At 42.8% G+C, this 17,278-nt stretch overlaps 2 protein-coding genes across 2 annotated transcripts; both read right to left on the bottom strand.

Moving 5' to 3' along the window:
• On the bottom strand, positions 1-5,610 carry tal1 (T-cell acute lymphocytic leukemia 1). The gene is made up of 4 exons (XM_070844385.1): positions 5,472-5,610; positions 3,553-4,101; positions 3,047-3,135; positions 1-2,081 (listed from the first exon to the last, which is right to left on the bottom strand). Exons 2-4 carry the CDS (start codon positions 4,062-4,064, stop codon positions 1,558-1,560), a joined length of 1,125 nt encoding a protein of 374 aa, XP_070700486.1. The 5' UTR covers positions 4,065-4,101; positions 5,472-5,610; the 3' UTR covers positions 1-1,557.
• A 2,338-nt stretch (positions 5,611-7,948) lies between these two features.
• LOC139214128 (uncharacterized) lies at positions 7,949-16,707 on the bottom strand. The gene is given in 10 exon segments (XM_070844885.1): positions 7,949-8,145; positions 8,665-8,839; positions 8,969-9,085; positions 9,632-9,854; positions 10,242-10,392; positions 10,811-11,368; positions 11,714-11,854; positions 12,856-12,944; positions 14,106-14,178; positions 15,495-16,707. Coding segments are annotated over 10 exon segments (2,934 nt in total). The 3' UTR covers positions 7,949-7,951.
• Positions 16,708-17,278: the final 571 nt, after the last annotated feature.

Below are 17,278 nucleotides of genomic sequence, written 5' to 3'. Positions count from 1 at the left end.
TACAAGGCTTTTCCTCTGCATGTTTTATTCAGGGGTTTTGTATAAAATTCATCGATTTAACATTGGATATATTTATAGATACAGCTATCATACAACAAATATGTCATTACCAAACGTACAATGTCCCTTTACTGCAATTCATAAAATAACATAGTTACCAAAGGTACCAATATAGGCTACTAGGTTCTGCTGAAAAAGCAGAATAACCAACAACGGTGAGCAATATTTAACTGTATTTGTCAGAAAACTGCTGGTGTTGTTATGATATTAACACTGTGTGGTGTGTGAGTGTGTGTGAGTGTGTGTGCACGTGTCTGTATGTGTATATGTGAAATGCGGCAATGAAGGGATTTATTTGTGTACCTTACTAAACTACAACTGCATTACAGTTAAAAAAAACAAAACACTGAAACATTCATATCAAAAGGACTGCATGAGTCATTTCATGATATCATATGACCCATATTTTGTACACTTTTAGAAACACTGCATGTCTTGTACCTCCACAGCAATTTCAAATAGATATATTCATTCCAGGCATTAAAATTGTTAAACTGTCTGTTGTCGTATTTGGTGTCATTTTCTCATCACCAAAGTGTAACAGAAGTAAATGGTACCACATTTGATGTACTACGTTCCGTCGCTTGCTTTACCTTTTGAGTTCTTCTCTCCTCTATCTTCGATTCATGTCTCCTAAAAGACCATTTTGCAAGTAAACCCATTGACAAACACACTACAGTACATCTTAAACCACATGACTTGAACTCGAGTCACTGTTGTTACATTATGCAGTGGAAATATAATGCTATTTACAATACATACGCAACTGCATGGGTACAATAGAGTCCAGTCGGTTCATTTACGGCCTCCAACTGAGGCGAACTTACTTTTGCGTCATTATTCGAACACATCAAATTTGTTGGGCGTAAATCTCCAGGGTTGATTCATTTATGTTTTACAACCATTTACTTGCAACAGTGCAAGGTGGTCTATTGGGTCTATTCTGGCTGCACCATATTGTAATCAACAGTATCATTAATGAAGCACTGTTCAAAACTTTAATCTTACACATCAAAAATCTGCTCAGTGTCTCTAGATTGATTTTTTTTTGCTTGGTTTTGTCTTGTTTTGTTTTGTTTGCAAGTTTTTTCCTTGTACATGGGTGGTATATGTGTGTTTGAGTGTGTGTGTGTGCGTGTGTGTTTTTTTTAAAAGAATATCCAGTCTTTGGACTTTGAAAACACAAAGTTATAATCCGCAGGTCTGTCAAAGACATGAGACATGCAGAATTTACAAGTCTTTTGTCGGATCAAATTCAACCAATCACCAATCAAGCCGAGCTACTCATCGGTGCTGCCTCGGGTGTAGTGTGGGCACAGGAGCGTACTCATGATCCATTTTGGACACTATCATGTCACTAGGTGGAGTTTCATTCTGCTTCCTACACTGACAACTCAAAGTTAACAGGTCCTGAGCATATCCATCTCTTTTTTTTAGTCCCTCTCATTGTTTCCTTTCAGTCTCAGGTGTTGTGTCCGCGGTCTTTTGGCATCAGTATCATCGGCGACTGGAACCATCTATAGGGCGTCCATTGCGCCTCAGATCCCTGGCAGCTAGGTGCAGCGGGGGCCCTCGTGAACCCGTTAGAGTCCTTGGAGCTGGAGGTGAGTCCTGGTCCTCCATAAAGCTCTCAGGACTACCCTCGGCATCGCCATCAGGCAGGCTTCCACAGCTGGAGCCTGGTGACATTGTTTCCAGAAGATCGTCCCTGGCCAAGCCCCCCACCGAGTCCTGATGTGGTCCACCCTGAGGGCCGCCCTCGTGGGGCCCAACCAGTAGCCCTGTTTCCCCATCAGTTGTGCTGCCAACATTCCTCCCTCCATCTTGATCCTCCAGAAGGTTAGAGAGGAAGCTGATATACTTCATAGCAAGCCGCAGGATCTCATTCTTGCTCAGCTTCTTGTCTGGGGGGTGTGTGGGAATGAGTTTGCGAAGCTCCGCAAATGCCCCGTTCACGTTCTGCTGCCGCCAGCGTTCACGACTGTTAGTGAATATACGACGTACAATCTTTGGCTGGCCAGCTAGAGGAACAGGGAGGAAACGAGACACAGAGAGAGTAAGGAGAGGACACACTGATTGGATATCGTAACACAAATGTTATGAAATGCAGCACTAAACACATAATGCCTATAAAAGGGTAAAGCAATACAATCACAATACTACAAATGGAAGAAGTAGTAGCAGTACAACAGATGCACAAAGGTTTTGAGAAAAAAAAAATTCTTGCAGGATAAACAAAAAAAGTTTGATAATCCTAAAGAAATTAGTCGCAAAATTGTCCTCCATACAATATGGATTTTAGATGATGGAGCAGAAACTATAGAGACTTACATTTGTATAATATGCTTTGTGTCAAATACCATGCAAATGCGATACAAAAAAATGGTTGGTTTGGCATGCCAAACCCCAGGAAAGGGTGATGGGGAGACTATATGCCCCTCATTCTATATTCTATGTACTTTTTATTTATTTAGGTATGATAAAATGCCCCACTGCAGGTAGTCACATCCTCCCACCCCCAACAATGGTGTCTTCCAGGCTATTGTTGCCCTTGGAACACACCCAGTCTATCTTAATCCTTCAGCCCACTCTGCAGTAAAACCTTGGCATGGAGGCAGCAGCACCCCCATCATCCACCCCTCTATATGCCAGCGAGTGGGCAGCGGTGGAAAGGATGTTTCAAATGAAATAAACCCCAAATCCGCCTGAAAAGAGCTTACTTTAATGGTATGCAGGTACATGTATTTGACATTCTGATTAGCAGCATCCATTTATGCCATGAATTATGATGTATTTATTCCTCTGGGTTAAACATTTCCTTTTGCATGGCGTCTTCTGCATCACTCAGATTAGGTACAGTACAGATCCGTGTCAGTGGATGAATGACAATGGAGATGAGGAGGAGACTGTTAGGAGACTATTGGCAGAAGGAGGACACAGCAAAAGTGCGTCTTACCATACTTATAAAGATCTAAAATGCGCCTACCCTCGTCGAGTTCAACCTCATAAGGCGCCGGGCGGCGTTTTACCCTGTTGCTGGGGTACATGCTGTACTGCTCCGACTCCCCTCCGAGACTACGGCAACAGAAAGCAGACAAAAGGTTCACAGATATATAAGGAATTTCATCTTAAATAACTTCTTTCATTGCATGTGACCCTCAACACCCTTTTACTCCTTGCACCACCCACCCACACACACACACACACACACCCACACCCACACACATAAACACAAACACACATTTACAGGCTGATTCTTTCTGTCACACATGCACAGTTAAGATAAATAACATCACCATAATGTATGAACTCAGTTGCACTACAAGTACCTTTTCATACTACAGTAGCCTGTTCCTGCAGGGCCATAAAAGGGCAACACCTCGACCAACAGCCACCAAACTTATAACTTTCTATGGTGAACACTCACAATGACAAAATGAAACGTGCATTCATGAAACTGTGGCATTTTTCTTTTCGTGCCTCCACCTTTACCTGTTGATGGCGGCGAGAGGCTGCGCCAGGTTGTAGAGCATCGCCCGGGCCGGGACAGGAAACGCGTTTGGGCTCAGTTGGACCATTCGAGCGTCGTCTCGGTGCGGCGGCGGCAGCGGCAGCGGTGGAGGTCTGCGAAGTTCCGTGATCGGCACCAAATGGCTTTCAGTCCTCTGCTCCACCGCTTTTATAGCGTCCCTCCTGGAGAGCTCGATCACCGGCACTTCCCTTTTCAGGTCAAGGGCGTTGTGAGAGGCAGTTTCCTTGGCAACGCCGTTGATGATGATGCTGATGCTGGTCCCGTTGCTCGAGTTCTGCAGAGGAACGTCATCCGTCTCCTCAACCCCCTTGAAGCTCCCTCCCCTCTCTTTCTCCCCCTCCTCTCTCCTCGGCTCCTCGTCCTTCTTGCATCCGTTCTGTCTGGAGATGATGGAGGAGTCCTCCCGCTTTCCAGGGCCGGACTCTGCATCAGGACTTCCAGGACAAAGCTCCGGCTGCCGTTTTTCCATCATTTTTATACCGTCACCACTCGCTCGAGTCCACTACGTCCTAAACAGGATTTTCCCTCCATTAATTTATTGATCAAAACAATATGTCTTATACCAAGCTTTTGCTTTCTTTCCATGCCTTTAGAGAATTAACAATCCTTTATTATTATTATTATTGTCATTAAAATTGTGATTAAATCAGGGTTTTATTATTATTTTATTAGAATTATTAGCATCAATTACAGATTTTACATTTCAAAATGCCTGGTGTAAGAAATGCAATTAACCGGCTATTTTTCTTAATCAATACATTTTGTTCAATCTTTTTTTTTTTTAAAGCATAATAAAAAGCTCGATGTAGGCATTTGTGCCATAAAGGAAAATTCTAAAACACTTCTACTATATGTTATCTACATTCAAAAAATATTTTAATTATCTTGGATTTTACAATGTGTGAGATGTGGAAGGTTTGAAGGCTTTTCTTAAAGTTAAATCGGCTGAGATAGGATAAGTAGGATATGACTGTATGGGCTTCCAATTGTGAATTTGCCTCAATTAAACATTTAAATTAGAAATTTGGAGCTGGTGGTATTTTTCAACCACAAGATAAAGCTCTCTGTAAATGACACGTTAACATGTCATTTACAGAGAGCTTTATCTTGTGGCTCGTGCATGCATGTTTTTTTCCTCCTTTCTATGAATCTCTTATCTAAAGCTTGCTTGGCCTTCAGCACAGTTAATGCCGTTATGCCAATATCTTAATATGTGCAAACCTACGTTTGAGCTCTGGCATTAAGTCACAGTCGAATATATATCAAAAGCTCATTTCGGCTGCGTTTTATTTAGAGGTGAGAATCTCGTCTTTCAGAGAGACTGTGGATGCCAGGACCATGAAGACAGCTTGGTATCCAATCGACTCCGCCGAAATAAAATCCTCTCCTTTTTTTCTGCCTTGAGCAAATCCAGAAATAACCCAGTGAAGCCTCAAAAACACTTGGACCTGATCATTTTCATCGCCACAGATGTCAGCGCAGGTTGTGTAATTTGTGTTTTTATCGTGGTGTAGGCCACCGCGCCGCTGTCGTTACAGCCGATCATCAAAGGCTTGTCATAATGAACACACAGCACACCAGTGTGAGGTGTTTTAGCAGCCAATTAATTCGACAGATCTCCGAAGAATATTTCCAAAAAAACGAACAACAGACCGCCAACAAAAGAGCGCACTTTTATTTCTGGGAATTCTCCAATAGGCCTCGCATCCGTTATTACATCCCGTACAGTCTCAGCCATCCGATCGGACAATGGCAGAAAATACAGGCTAAATATTTCGCACATGACGCAAAGAAAATGTAGAGGATAGCGGTCCAATTACGGCGTTTTGGAACAACGAACGTGTAGCTTTAAATAAAGAGATGTATTTTTTGCACTTACCGTTCCTGCCGTGTTGTTGATGTTACTGTGTAAGTGGAGCCATTTTGTGAGTGGGTCATCCATGTCTGAGGTTTTTCTTTTTTTTTTTTTTTTTTCCCTGCCAGTTGTGGAGCAGTGTGTGTGTGTGTGTGCGCGCGCGTCTCTCTCTGTGTGTGTGTGTGTGTGTGTGTGTGTGTGTGTGTGTGTGTAGCTGAGTTATTCCTCGCCGCATCCAGTGCGCTCCCTCAGTATGGGGAGCGGAACACAGGCCGCAATGTGGCCGAGTGAGATAAGCGCACGGCAGCGGCCTCTTCATTCCCGATAAGCCCCTAAACCCATTATTTATGAAATGATTCATTATTATTTGGCTGTCGTGGGCTATATAGGCTTGTGGAGGGCAAAGCATTAAAAAAAGCAAACAGGCACAGCGCAACGGGCTGTAACAGCGTGAGGTAGTATACTGTAGCCTGGGCTATAGTGGAGGTGTTTTAATTTTTTTTGATGAAAGAAACAAAAGCACAGGTTAAGCTTTTGACATATTTATATATTCAACAAAGGGATTTTGCTAAAGCCCATTTATCCTGCAGTAAGATAACTGGTGATTGCAGATTGTCGTCTATCTTTTTTATTTTTATTTTTTTTTTATCCTCAAAAGAGAATATCCATTAATCCATAAACATTTCGGCGCCTTGAGGCAGGATGAGCCACTGATACAACACTGGTAAAATGTGGGTGTAATTATGATAACGACGCCTTAATTGAATGGGACACAATTCTTCATCGATTGATTAATAAATAGATATAAATAAATAAGTAAATGTGCTGTTGCGCGTCATTGTTTGCGTTGGGGGTCTTGGACGGCGGTTCCCCTGGGTCCATGAGGAGTCATGGCGGGGGGAGATAAAAGCCTTTCGGCTCCTGGACGCATCAGATAAAAGAGCAGCGCGCTATCAGAGCACATTCAGAACAGCTTAAATGGTAGCAGGTACATCCTAATAACGGATTCTCCACACAGCCTCTTTTTCTTGTGGTCAAATAAATTTGTGAATTGAAATAAGTCAAATTAACTCGTGACATTAGATAGATAGATAGATAGATAGATAGATAGATAGATAGATAGATAGATAGATAGATAGATAGATAGATATAAAGTCACACGTTACACTTTGAGTGTTTTAAGTGTAATGTTTTAAAAAAAAGAACAGCAACCCCACAATTTGTCACGACTTTTCAACAGACCTGTTGAAGCAGCAGTCACGACCTTCATCCTACATCCTGTGTGCTTAACAACACCACAGCCTGACATAATCCCTTTAATTGTGAGCATCGTTCAAGGAAACAATTGTACCAAGATTTTATTTTTTATTTTTTATTTCTTGTGGGGAGCACTCAGCCCGACTTTGGGTCCAAATGAATTATCTAAAATATGCAAATCAATAGGCCTAATTGGCCATAGCCAAGGGGAGCTAGAAGCTGGCTGTTAAATTGAAAAAATAACATTAAAAAAACATGTAATTGGAAACACAAAGTTTAAATATTTCAAATTTAAGTAAATATAAGTTTTGGGGGAAGTTGTGTGATTTTTTTTTTGTGTGACATAAATGCGCATAATTTGTGAATGTGTCACATTCAATGACAAAAGTTTGACAAAATAAAACATTTTTATTTGGAAGCAATTTCATGAAGCAATAGGTGACACTGGACAAGTAAAATGATGGGATCCTGCAGAGCCCCAAGGGGGGAGAAAAAGAGGGTGAGAGATGATTAATTGCTTTTTGTTTAGACATAATTTGTGCAATCCAGTGTAGGGCAACAATTTTTTGAAATCAGTGCTTTTTGTGCTTGTGCAGATAGCTCTATAGTTTGACGGTCTGATGGGCCGGGATAATATTTGTGGCACATCCTCACACACACGTCAGTCATCTGAAATAATCAGCAAGATTAATGGGAACAGATCTGTGCACAATTTTAAACATGTGACAAAATGAGGTTCCGCTCGCTAAGCATTAAGGTGCCGTACTGTAAAAAGCAAAATAAATCACAGTTCAAACATGAAAAAAATGGAATGTTTTGATTGTCACTGACGCTAAAGTCAAAATAAATGCAGCCACTCCTTTGTGTGTTGTGTGGAGAGACTTTGTAAATAATTTAAAAATGGAAATAAGATGTGAATAAAATAATTCATATTCATTCAAATGTGACAATAAAAAACACACACATTCACAGAAACAAGTCGTGTTGGATTTGAATCATTAGTTCTAGTATTAACTTTGTATTAGTATCACAATATATACTCTGTAATCAAGTTTCTAGCTAGCATAGTCCTCTCTACTACTGGGTTTGTTTGGTTTTGGTTATCCTGTGCAGTCATTTTGATATGCGAAACTGTGCACTGAAATATACTCTATCTCAGATCCACCATAGGTTACAGTCCATCAGCGGTGTGAATTATATTCCACGGCTCCAGGAGAAATGGCACCGTGCCATGACTGTCTTCCCAGTCAGCGCTGGCTGCGTCGGGCCGGTATGATCCGAAGAGAAGCCGTGCTTTCCCGAGTCATGAGCCGCGTCACCTGTTCCAGACTGTGTCCAGCCACTGGCTCACCATTCACCTGTAGAATCTCATCACCGATGCCGAGGAGACCGATATAGGGGCCTTCGCCGCTACCGTCACCCACCTTCTCTACATATACACCTGGGAAGGAAACAGCAAGAGGGGAAGAGGGATGACGGAGGACAGGTGAAATAAAAGTGGATAGTTTGAGAATAGAGGGTTGAGAAAATGGGTGGAAGTAGGAAAAGGAGAAAGATATAGGATGTTTTGTGTTTAGTGAAACATACAAAATTGCAACAGTATAATGAGCATAAAACAGCTTCACAAGGACTAAAAGCATTTTGACTCATTTTACCGATATGAGCTTAAATATGTGATGGAATTTCTGCTGAATTGGCCCTGTGTTGTCACATGTTTGATGATGCTTCTAATTATGATTACCAGTTTTATCTGCTTGTTCTTAACAGTAAAACTAATGTATATCTGAACAATGGCCTTTTCCTCTATTCTCTTTATTCTATTCTATTGTCAAGACACAGCATATTAAGTAGTTGCCTGCCAGTTAGCAAAAGAAATAAAGTAGCCGCCAAAATTAAACAACTGTAAAACCAAGCTCTACAAATCAGACAGTACAAAGAGAATGTGGATTTAAAAAGTTACCTGTGTCTGGTCGACCTTTGCCCCTTGATATGACAAAACCGAAGGGACCATTTGGGGGTCTGACAAGCTCTAGGAGGAGGCTGCCATCGGGGAAAACCTGGGTGACCCGGCCGACCGGACGCACGATTCTGGAGGCAAGTACGTCTTCAACACTAAGGGCCCGGTGAAGGTCTAGCTGGGGGCTGTCGGGGCTGGAACAGCAGAAATTCAGCTCTGGTCATTATCAAGCTGATAAAGTAAAACAATGCAGTATGTGTGTTTCTTCTATCTGTGTCTGTCTGCATAGTTTATGTTTCTTTGATACCTACCTGGGTGCCAACCCGTATGGTATCTGCACTTCTCCCAGTATTGTTGATCGCTCTGTTCTTCTCTCTAAACTCTGCACAGAGGAGGCTTTGCGCAGCTGGGCCAGTGGCAGCACCTAGTGGCAAACAAATGGCACTGTAACACATGTGTTTTTACATATTGGTAAAATTCACCAGATCAGCTTTTGGAAAAGTAACTTTTTGGCTCTAACACCCTTCTAAAACTAACAAGTGCGTGCTTGGCACCAGACCCACATTATGCTAATAGAGGCTGTGATTGGCTGGAACAGAAAGTTGTTTACATCTGTTTAGTGTACTCTTTCAGCTGCCAAGAGGACAACAAGGACGGCTACCACAGAAAGTGGAAGGAAACGCGGAAAACCTGGAATGCATTATTTGTGCTCCCAGTATCAGGCAGAAAGGTTGGTAACACTTCAAAGCCTTGCTTGGTCCGCTGTGGCAAATAAGTAGTGAAAGGTACTTCAAAGCTGGACTGGAAGTTTAAAGACATGTAAATAAGATGTTCTCTTCCAGCGGCCTACCTTTTTAAGGTGATATCGCATCTATTAGATGTGGTGAAATATTACACAAGACAATGACAGAGCAGCAGCAGTCCTGAACAAAACACAACATGGCAGAAAAGCATGTTTGCTCTTACTCACCGTGTGGTGCAGGGTTTGCAGTGACGGCGTCCTCTGTATGCGGATGGTGGGCTGCGGTCTGCGCGTGGGGCTCGGGGAAGCAGAGCTGATCCGGGGGGCAGTGGGTATAGTGAGCTGCTCCATGCTGCTGGAGCGGCCTCCTTTCACCAGTCTACCAACGCTGTTCAGGCCAATGGAGGAAAAGAAGCGACGCAGGGAGAGCTTTGGCCGTCCATCCAGCTTTCTGTAAAAGGAAAATTACAAATATTTTTTTACCAGACAGTAATAGACATCAACTAATTTGAGCTACCCCAACTAAACTACTAATCAACACATTAGGGATGGTTCAATTTTTAAAAAACAAGAACTATTAAAATGATTATTTTGCTAATGGTTTTATCATTGTGGGATAAATGGCATTAACAAGTACGGGTTTTCATTACCAGGAGAGGGCAGGATTGCCTTGCTGTTCACAGATTATTTTAACAATAACATCCTGTGAATTGTAGGTCAGGGTTTTAATCTCCTAACTGCCATCAGTCTGGCATGCTTAAGTTGTTTTGGGAACAGCGTTGGTGGGGGCAAGGGATTTATTGTCTAATATGACAGGAGCGTTGTTATCTTGGCTTACCTGGACCCATCAGAGTTTTCCTCCCATATGGCCTCAGCTTTCAGATGTTCTGCTCTCAACAGCTCTGCTCTGAGGTCCTCAGCCCGAGACATAGCCAGGCCACGCAGAGCAGGACGACATTCGGGACCAGAACCAGGGTCTCCACTCAGACCTGTTGATAGAAAAGTGTGTGCTGAATCTATGTCAAAGAATCATTCCAAGATATTCTGTTCTTTCAAGTACAATTTTTAGGTACTGACAAGCATTAAGCAACATAACATACTACTTTATACATACACACATGTATAATTCATCAGGAATAATAATCCAATAATATATAAAATAAAATTCAACAGTCTATTCCTTTTATTTTTTGATTAAGCACATTTTGCTGATAAAATTTAAAAACTCCCTCTTTACAGTATTATTAGTATGCAGTATTTTTACTCCATGGTATTACTACCTCTTCCACTACTGCTTTTACAGAATACTTAATCCTCTGACAAGAAAATAAAGTATCGCTCCATGGCAGATTCTGAACTCTCTGGGCGACCTATCCGGCACTCTACCCGTCCCCGATGACCACTCACCTGTTCCATCTGGAGTGGCATCCCAGAGTTCAGCAGCAGGCAGGTCGGTGGTGAGCCGGGCGGGGGAGTACCTCAGGGTGGAGGGCCTGATACAGGGCACTGGGTTGCTTGTTGCAGGGGTCCCTTGGGCTAAAGCTATTGGAGATTCCCTTCTTATCTCCGGAGAGTCGAGGAGGACTGATCCCCCCTCGCCTCCTTGATTTGAGGTCATGTGGAACTGAACTGAAGACTGACCTGCAGCAGAGCGGTTTCTCGAACTTGATTTCAGGGCTGACTTTATAGGCAACGATGGGGCAGGTGGATCCCTTAGTCCACCAGATGCCTCCAGCAAATGTGGCTCCACAGCAATGGGACTATCTGGGGCAAAGGAAACAGCTCTGCTGAGGTTGACCCTGTTCCTGGGATTTGAGTTACGCCGCTGAGCCCAAGACGGACCATAAGGGCCATTGCCAGACTCCAGCCGACTTTCTCCTTTCCTGCTCCTTCTCCTAAGTTTCCCAAAACCTGATGACTTCCACCCTGTGCTACTCTCTTTATTTTCCCCCAGCACGAAAGCTCCTGCAAAAGTGACAGTTAGAGGAGCTTTGGGACGAGCACTTGTCTCTGGCTTGTTTGTAGGCACCCACTGAGGAGACGCTTTTCCCCGTGGGTCCTCGGGGTTGCTGGGATGCTGCGGTTCAGTGTTCTGTGGATTTAACGGTGATGAGATTGGCTGAGGTTCCCTGACTACAGACCCACACGCCTCACATTTCTTCACCAGCACTATTATCTCTTTAATCACTGTCGTGGGCTCACCACTGACACCCACACCTTCTTGTTTCTGTGAAGCAGATGTGGAGACACTTTTGTGGCCTTTGCTCCTCTCTGAACCACTACTGCTAGAATCTGTATTACTGTCTTTACTCTTGGACTTGGGTGCTCCAGGCCTGCCACGCTGTCTCACTCTGTCCAAGTACCGAGACTCTGCTTCTTTCTCTGACTCATCCTCGAAGCGTACCCTTGTGGGTGAACAGCCATACCGTCTGGAGCGACCACCTTGGTCACAGGGGGAAGTGTCTCTTTGTTTGGGGACGAGAAGGGGACCAGATGCAGTTTGAACTGCAAGATCATCTTTGGTTTGAACAGCTTTGTGGACTGGCATTGGACTGGGGGAGTCAGCTTGTGACTTTTTTCTGCAAGAAATAACACAGAAGTGCATGTTACAGACATTTTAAAGCAACGCATTTTAGACTATAACAGTTATCAAGCATCTTTTGAAAGCGAAGCACAATGAAAGTAAAACATAAACGTGAAAATGAACACCATCTTCAAAGTAGATAGAACAGCCTATCAAAATTAAGTATGTTGATGTGGACATGTACATATGGCAGCCATTTTCAAAATAAGAGATTTTTGGTGATCAAATAACCAAATGGCACAATAAATTGCAGTGAGACATTCGGTACGTGTAGTTGCTACATGTATGTTTCACAGCAGGTCAGCAGTGCACTCATGAATGCATGAACCATTACAGATGCTCCTAATTCTAAATTAAGTGAATTTTTCCTGCTGATATAACGGGATTTAGGATTTGTGTGACGTATACACTATTACATAAACAGACACCAAACGTTTTCTCAACATTGTCAGCTCTGTGTTTGTAATTACAAAATCACAGTCAGGTTCCAGAGCTTTTACTTATATTCAGTTATGCAACATTAGCTTTGGAAAAAACAGGCCAAGTGCAAGAGAAGGATAGACAACGCATAGAGAAAGATAAGGGAGACATTAGAGTGGGAAACTGGTGGATAAAGAGATACTAGGAATGAAAAGACGGAGACAGTGGTAGCAACAAAGGAATTTGCAGAGAAGGTACTAACTTGTTATCACATCAATGATTCATACCGATGCAAAAGTGGGACATTCTCAGTCTCAGTCTCAGTCATCTAACTTGCGAAGATGCCAAAGAAGTCATAGTCCACATAATTAGAGGGAGCTGACTTACACTGTGGATCTCTGATCAGAGTGGGAGCGTCTGGGGCGATCGCCTTTAATGTGAGTGGAGCGAGCTTTGAGTCGCGCTCTCTCCAGAAGAAGCTTGGCTTGCTCGTGTCTTGGGCTCAGAGGAAGCTCATCACTGATTACAAGCAGCGACCTGATGATCAATAGAAAGATGCAAAATAGTGCAGGAATGAATCATTTAGATGATGAGCGCGGGACTAGGCTACAGACACCATCTGTTTGAGCGAAATTGAATATTTCATGTAAGCCTTTAAATGTGCAAAGTGTTCTGACATATCCAGCAACATCATATTCTCCACAGACTGACTTCACATAGAGTGAATCAAGCTGCGTTTTCCTAAGCCGTCTTATGTAATATCAGATAGATAGACTTGGGCGTGGCACTGGTGGTGAGCAGCAGAGAGAAACGTCATCCATCCATCTATCCTAACGCCCAGCAGCTAAGCTGCTCTGCATTGTGCTTCATCGTCTGTACTTGTCTTTATCCCCTGGCCCAGTGATAAAGATAGCATGATACACCAGCCATGTGGATTATCCTTGTAATGGACTGAGTGTGATTCATTCTCTCCTGGGTGTCAAGAGGAGAACATATTGTGTTTCAATAGATTACAGTTTGTCAGGTTTTTTCATCCCAACACTGACAAACACAGTATAATTAGCAGCTTGTTTTGATACCCCATATGTAGCTGATTTATTCTGCAGTTTATAATGACGGATGACCATAACACACGGTCTATAATAATAATGGCCTCTAAGATATTATCATCATCATTGTGGAGGATGAACTGAAAAGGGTGGATAAGAGGTACAATTCAAGTAATGAGCCAAACTTTATGTTGAAAAACTGAATGATTTGTGTTTTTATTGCTCAGTTGCACAAACATTTTGTTTATTTATCTTTTTATGCATTTAGTTTCAAGAATGACAGCTTCAAGTAGAGCCTGAAGATTTTGTTGGGTGTCTACAATAATTACAAGGTTGTATCACAGTTGGCAAATCTGTTACAAATTTCATAATCATAATCTTATTTGGGTAAAATATCAGCTTTAGCAATACACAGTATTTGATATTTCTTTTTTTTTCATGAATATGAATATTCTATTTCATGTCTGCATCTCTGCTTTGAAAAGACTAAATCCTGTTGTCACAATGTTTGTTACTGCTTCAGTCTGGGGGGGGGGGGACATGAGTGATGCTGTAAGAGTGGAATATATGAGGAGAGGATATAAATAGTGCACCAGAGTTGAATATCACCTTCCCTGCCAAGCACATAAAGAAGCATTGCAATGCTCACCTCAAATAGGGTTCAAGTTCCTGAGCAAGAATGGCTGAGTCTGACCTCTCCAAAACCCCATGGGCACCTGCGGCTGGCATAAAACAGAGAGGACAAATCTCAGAAGATCTGATAGGAATATAATTCAGATTTAAAAGCTTTAAAAAGTTCTCTGAAGGACTTCTGCCAACAAAAATGGATTTCCTGTCTTTGTTTCCCCCCTAAATATAGCTAACCTGGTGTATAATTCATCCTCATAAACTAGTGTACTATTCATATACAAGGTTCAATTCTAATTCAGTGTCTTATGTAGTGCTTGCTTGGGACAAACACTGCTGCCAAGAGAGCCACAGGCAGAATATGACCTATGACCTACATGGACAAATGAGTATTACAATGATTGGGTCTTTGTATGATCATAAGGATTTTCATAAACCTTCATACCGTTAGATTCAGTGGCATTCTCATGGACTGATCTTTAATGTCGGTCAAAAAACAGGTTATGCAACTACTCAGAGACAGATAAAGGCAGATTTTCCAGAGACAAGAGGGGAAAAAAAATCACCTGATCATCATGGATTTACCCGAATGTCTTGTACAGACTGTACTGGTGTCTACACACTCACACACACACAAGCTGGACACATATACAGTTGTAGTATGGGAAAACACATAATCTGTCACCATACATGCATACTAAGACATCCATTAGCAGACAGACAGAGATACAAGAGCAGGGACACTTCCCCCACCGCTCTGACTACTAATAATAGCAACATCCGCATGCACATCTGCACATCTGACATCTGTTCAGTGGTGGGAATCAGCCAGGTTACATACAGTATTTATACATACAACATCATGGGCAGCTGGACTAATGCTTGTATAAAGAACTTGGAATGGTTGCAAAAGCTGGTGCATAATTCTATGTGGGAAAAGTACAAAAATTATAAAAATCCTTGTAATGTTGTGATATAACAGGCCACCTCAGCACTGAAACTGCTGAAAATACTGCAGCCGCAATAGTTATCAACTATGACAATCCAAAAACTATGACTGAGCCACCTGTTCAATGAGAATAAACCAACGCCTTCATTCAACCTGTGTGGACTGAAGTATATCAACATGTGCCTGATTTTGGTTGGTTGTTTTGCTTGTCTTTTAACCTCACATAAATATAAAAGATATATAAGACAGCAGAGTCGTCCACTTTAAAGCCACAGTCAGAGGCTTTATAACACTTTCTCAGACGCCCTCTATGTAATGCAATCCTTGCATCAACAAGCTAAAAATAAAAACATCTCCAGAAGTGTGTGTGTGTGTGTGGGGGGGGATTTTATGTATGACTCGGCCCCAAGTTGAAGCCTCAAGTCAAGTTTTTACATTTGACAGTTCCCTCAAGAGACCTACCTTTATTATCCACTCTGTATGTCGTGTCTTCATAATAGCTGGTGCTTTCTGCTTCGCTCTGCTCTCTCCCCTCTCTGCAGTTATGTTGTCTGTCCCTTAACTTTGCATAAGCCCTCTGCTTTACCTTCAGTTTCTCATCAGCAGACAGTACCCCGCTTTGTGAAGACATGCTCTCCCAGCTGTCTGAACTGCACAGCCCTTTGCTGTCTATCTCTTTTTGCTCACACCTGTCCAGGTAGCACTCCACGCTGTCCGAGTGCTTGAATCCCGAGGATGTGTCGCTGTCGTCCACCACAATTCCCACATCAGTCCTGGAGCCTGTTTCGGCTGGTTTAGACTTCCTCTGAGGCTCTGCCAGTGCTTCTGTCTGAGTGTAGTCCTTCAAAGGCAAATTGGAGGGCATGCTGTTAGGGCCGACACCATTGAGAAGCAATGTTTCAGGGCGTGCTACTCTCCAGAAGCCCTTGGGTGGTGCCCAGTGTCTGGTTGATGTGTAAGACGCAGGGGAAGAAACTGAAGATGCTGTAGAAGTTGTTGTAGAGGAGATGGTGACAGGGGGGCAGGAGAGCACAGGCAGAGGAGGAGGAGGGCACGGCTCATCCTTACTGCTGGACGAGTTATCAGACAAAAGACTCTCCTGACTGGTTCCCTCCCTGAGGCCAGAAGACCGGCCTGTCAGAACACTGACCTGTCCCTCATTTCTTTCTGACCTCTGTTGTTCAGTTTCCTCTCTCTCCTTGAGGACGTGCTGTCTTTGTGCTTCAGCTGGAGGGTTGTGGATCTCTAACCTGACTTGCACTTCTACTTCCTCCTCTTCATCACTACTGCTCAAGACTTTTGCAGCGCCCGATCGCCAGGAGGCTGCAGACAGAGACAGCTGACCCTTTCCTCTGGGTCTCTGTCTGAGGAGGACGTCAGATGAAATCTGCCCAGCAGGACTGCTCGCGGGGACCTCTGTGTCCAACCTCTCTCTTTCTTTCTCCCTCTCTCTGCCTCTTGTCCTTCTCTGTGTGAGCGACTTTACTTTGGTCTGTAGCGCATGCACAGCTGAACTCTGCGAAGGAGGAAGTTGGGTGCTCAAAGAAGGTGCTGGGAAAACAGGTTCGGGGACAGGGCCGGTAATAAGCCCCCAATTAATAGGAACCCCAGTGGGCAGAGGGGAACTGGAACTGGACTGTGCTTGAATATTATCAACCGCCTTCTCCTCCTCCATTGGCTGGTCATGCACAGAAAAGTCCAGACAGATCCTACAGATAAAAACCAGACATTTTTTTTATGCTCATGCAAACACAACCATGTCTCTTACATCTGTTCTATATCTCTGTTATCATTTCTTTCTATGTGATCTGCCTGGTGAGGAGATATGTAATGTGGATTCAGTCACGTTGCCTTATCCACTGATTACTTTGCAGTGCACAGGATAATCCTTTAGAATGGGAATAAGCAACTGCTGCCTGCAACTGAGCCCCTGCACGAATAAACTATATTATAAATGTTTGTTGTCAAATAAAATCAACAATGAATCAACAAATGGCACAAAACTTTCTCAGTAAATCAGTCACACATTCGATAATAAAACAGAGAAAATGAACAATCATTTAATCAGCCTTGAGAAATTGAAATATTTTAAAATTCCGTGTAAAATTCCTTATAGTGCAGATCCAATGCACAACACCATGCAAAAGGCCAAGTTAACAAACATAATTAACATTAAGAACAAAGTTAGCTTTACAACACATTCACTAACACCAGATTTAGTTTCATAAATGGGCCAAGCACACAGT

The sequence above is a fragment of the Pempheris klunzingeri genome, chromosome 15 (genome assembly GCF_042242105.1).
Source record: "Pempheris klunzingeri isolate RE-2024b chromosome 15, fPemKlu1.hap1, whole genome shotgun sequence".
Classification (NCBI taxonomy): domain Eukaryota; kingdom Metazoa; phylum Chordata; class Actinopteri; order Acropomatiformes; family Pempheridae; genus Pempheris; species Pempheris klunzingeri.
This window is presented reverse-complemented; position numbering and strand designations above follow the sequence as displayed.

Excerpts from the sequence above, each read along its gene's own strand:
- tal1 (XM_070844385.1), bottom strand. The coding sequence starts at position 4,064 with ATGATGGAAAAACGGCAGCCGGAGCTTTGTCCTGGAAGTCCTGATGCA. Across the intron at positions 3,136-3,552 it reads CCTCTCGCCGCCATCAACAG|TCTCGGAGGGGAGTCGGAGC; the intron begins GTAAAGGTGGAG and ends CTGTTGCCGTAG. Across the intron at positions 2,082-3,046 it reads TGAGGTTGAACTCGACGAGG|CTGGCCAGCCAAAGATTGTA; the intron begins GTAGGCGCATTT and ends CTGTTCCTCTAG.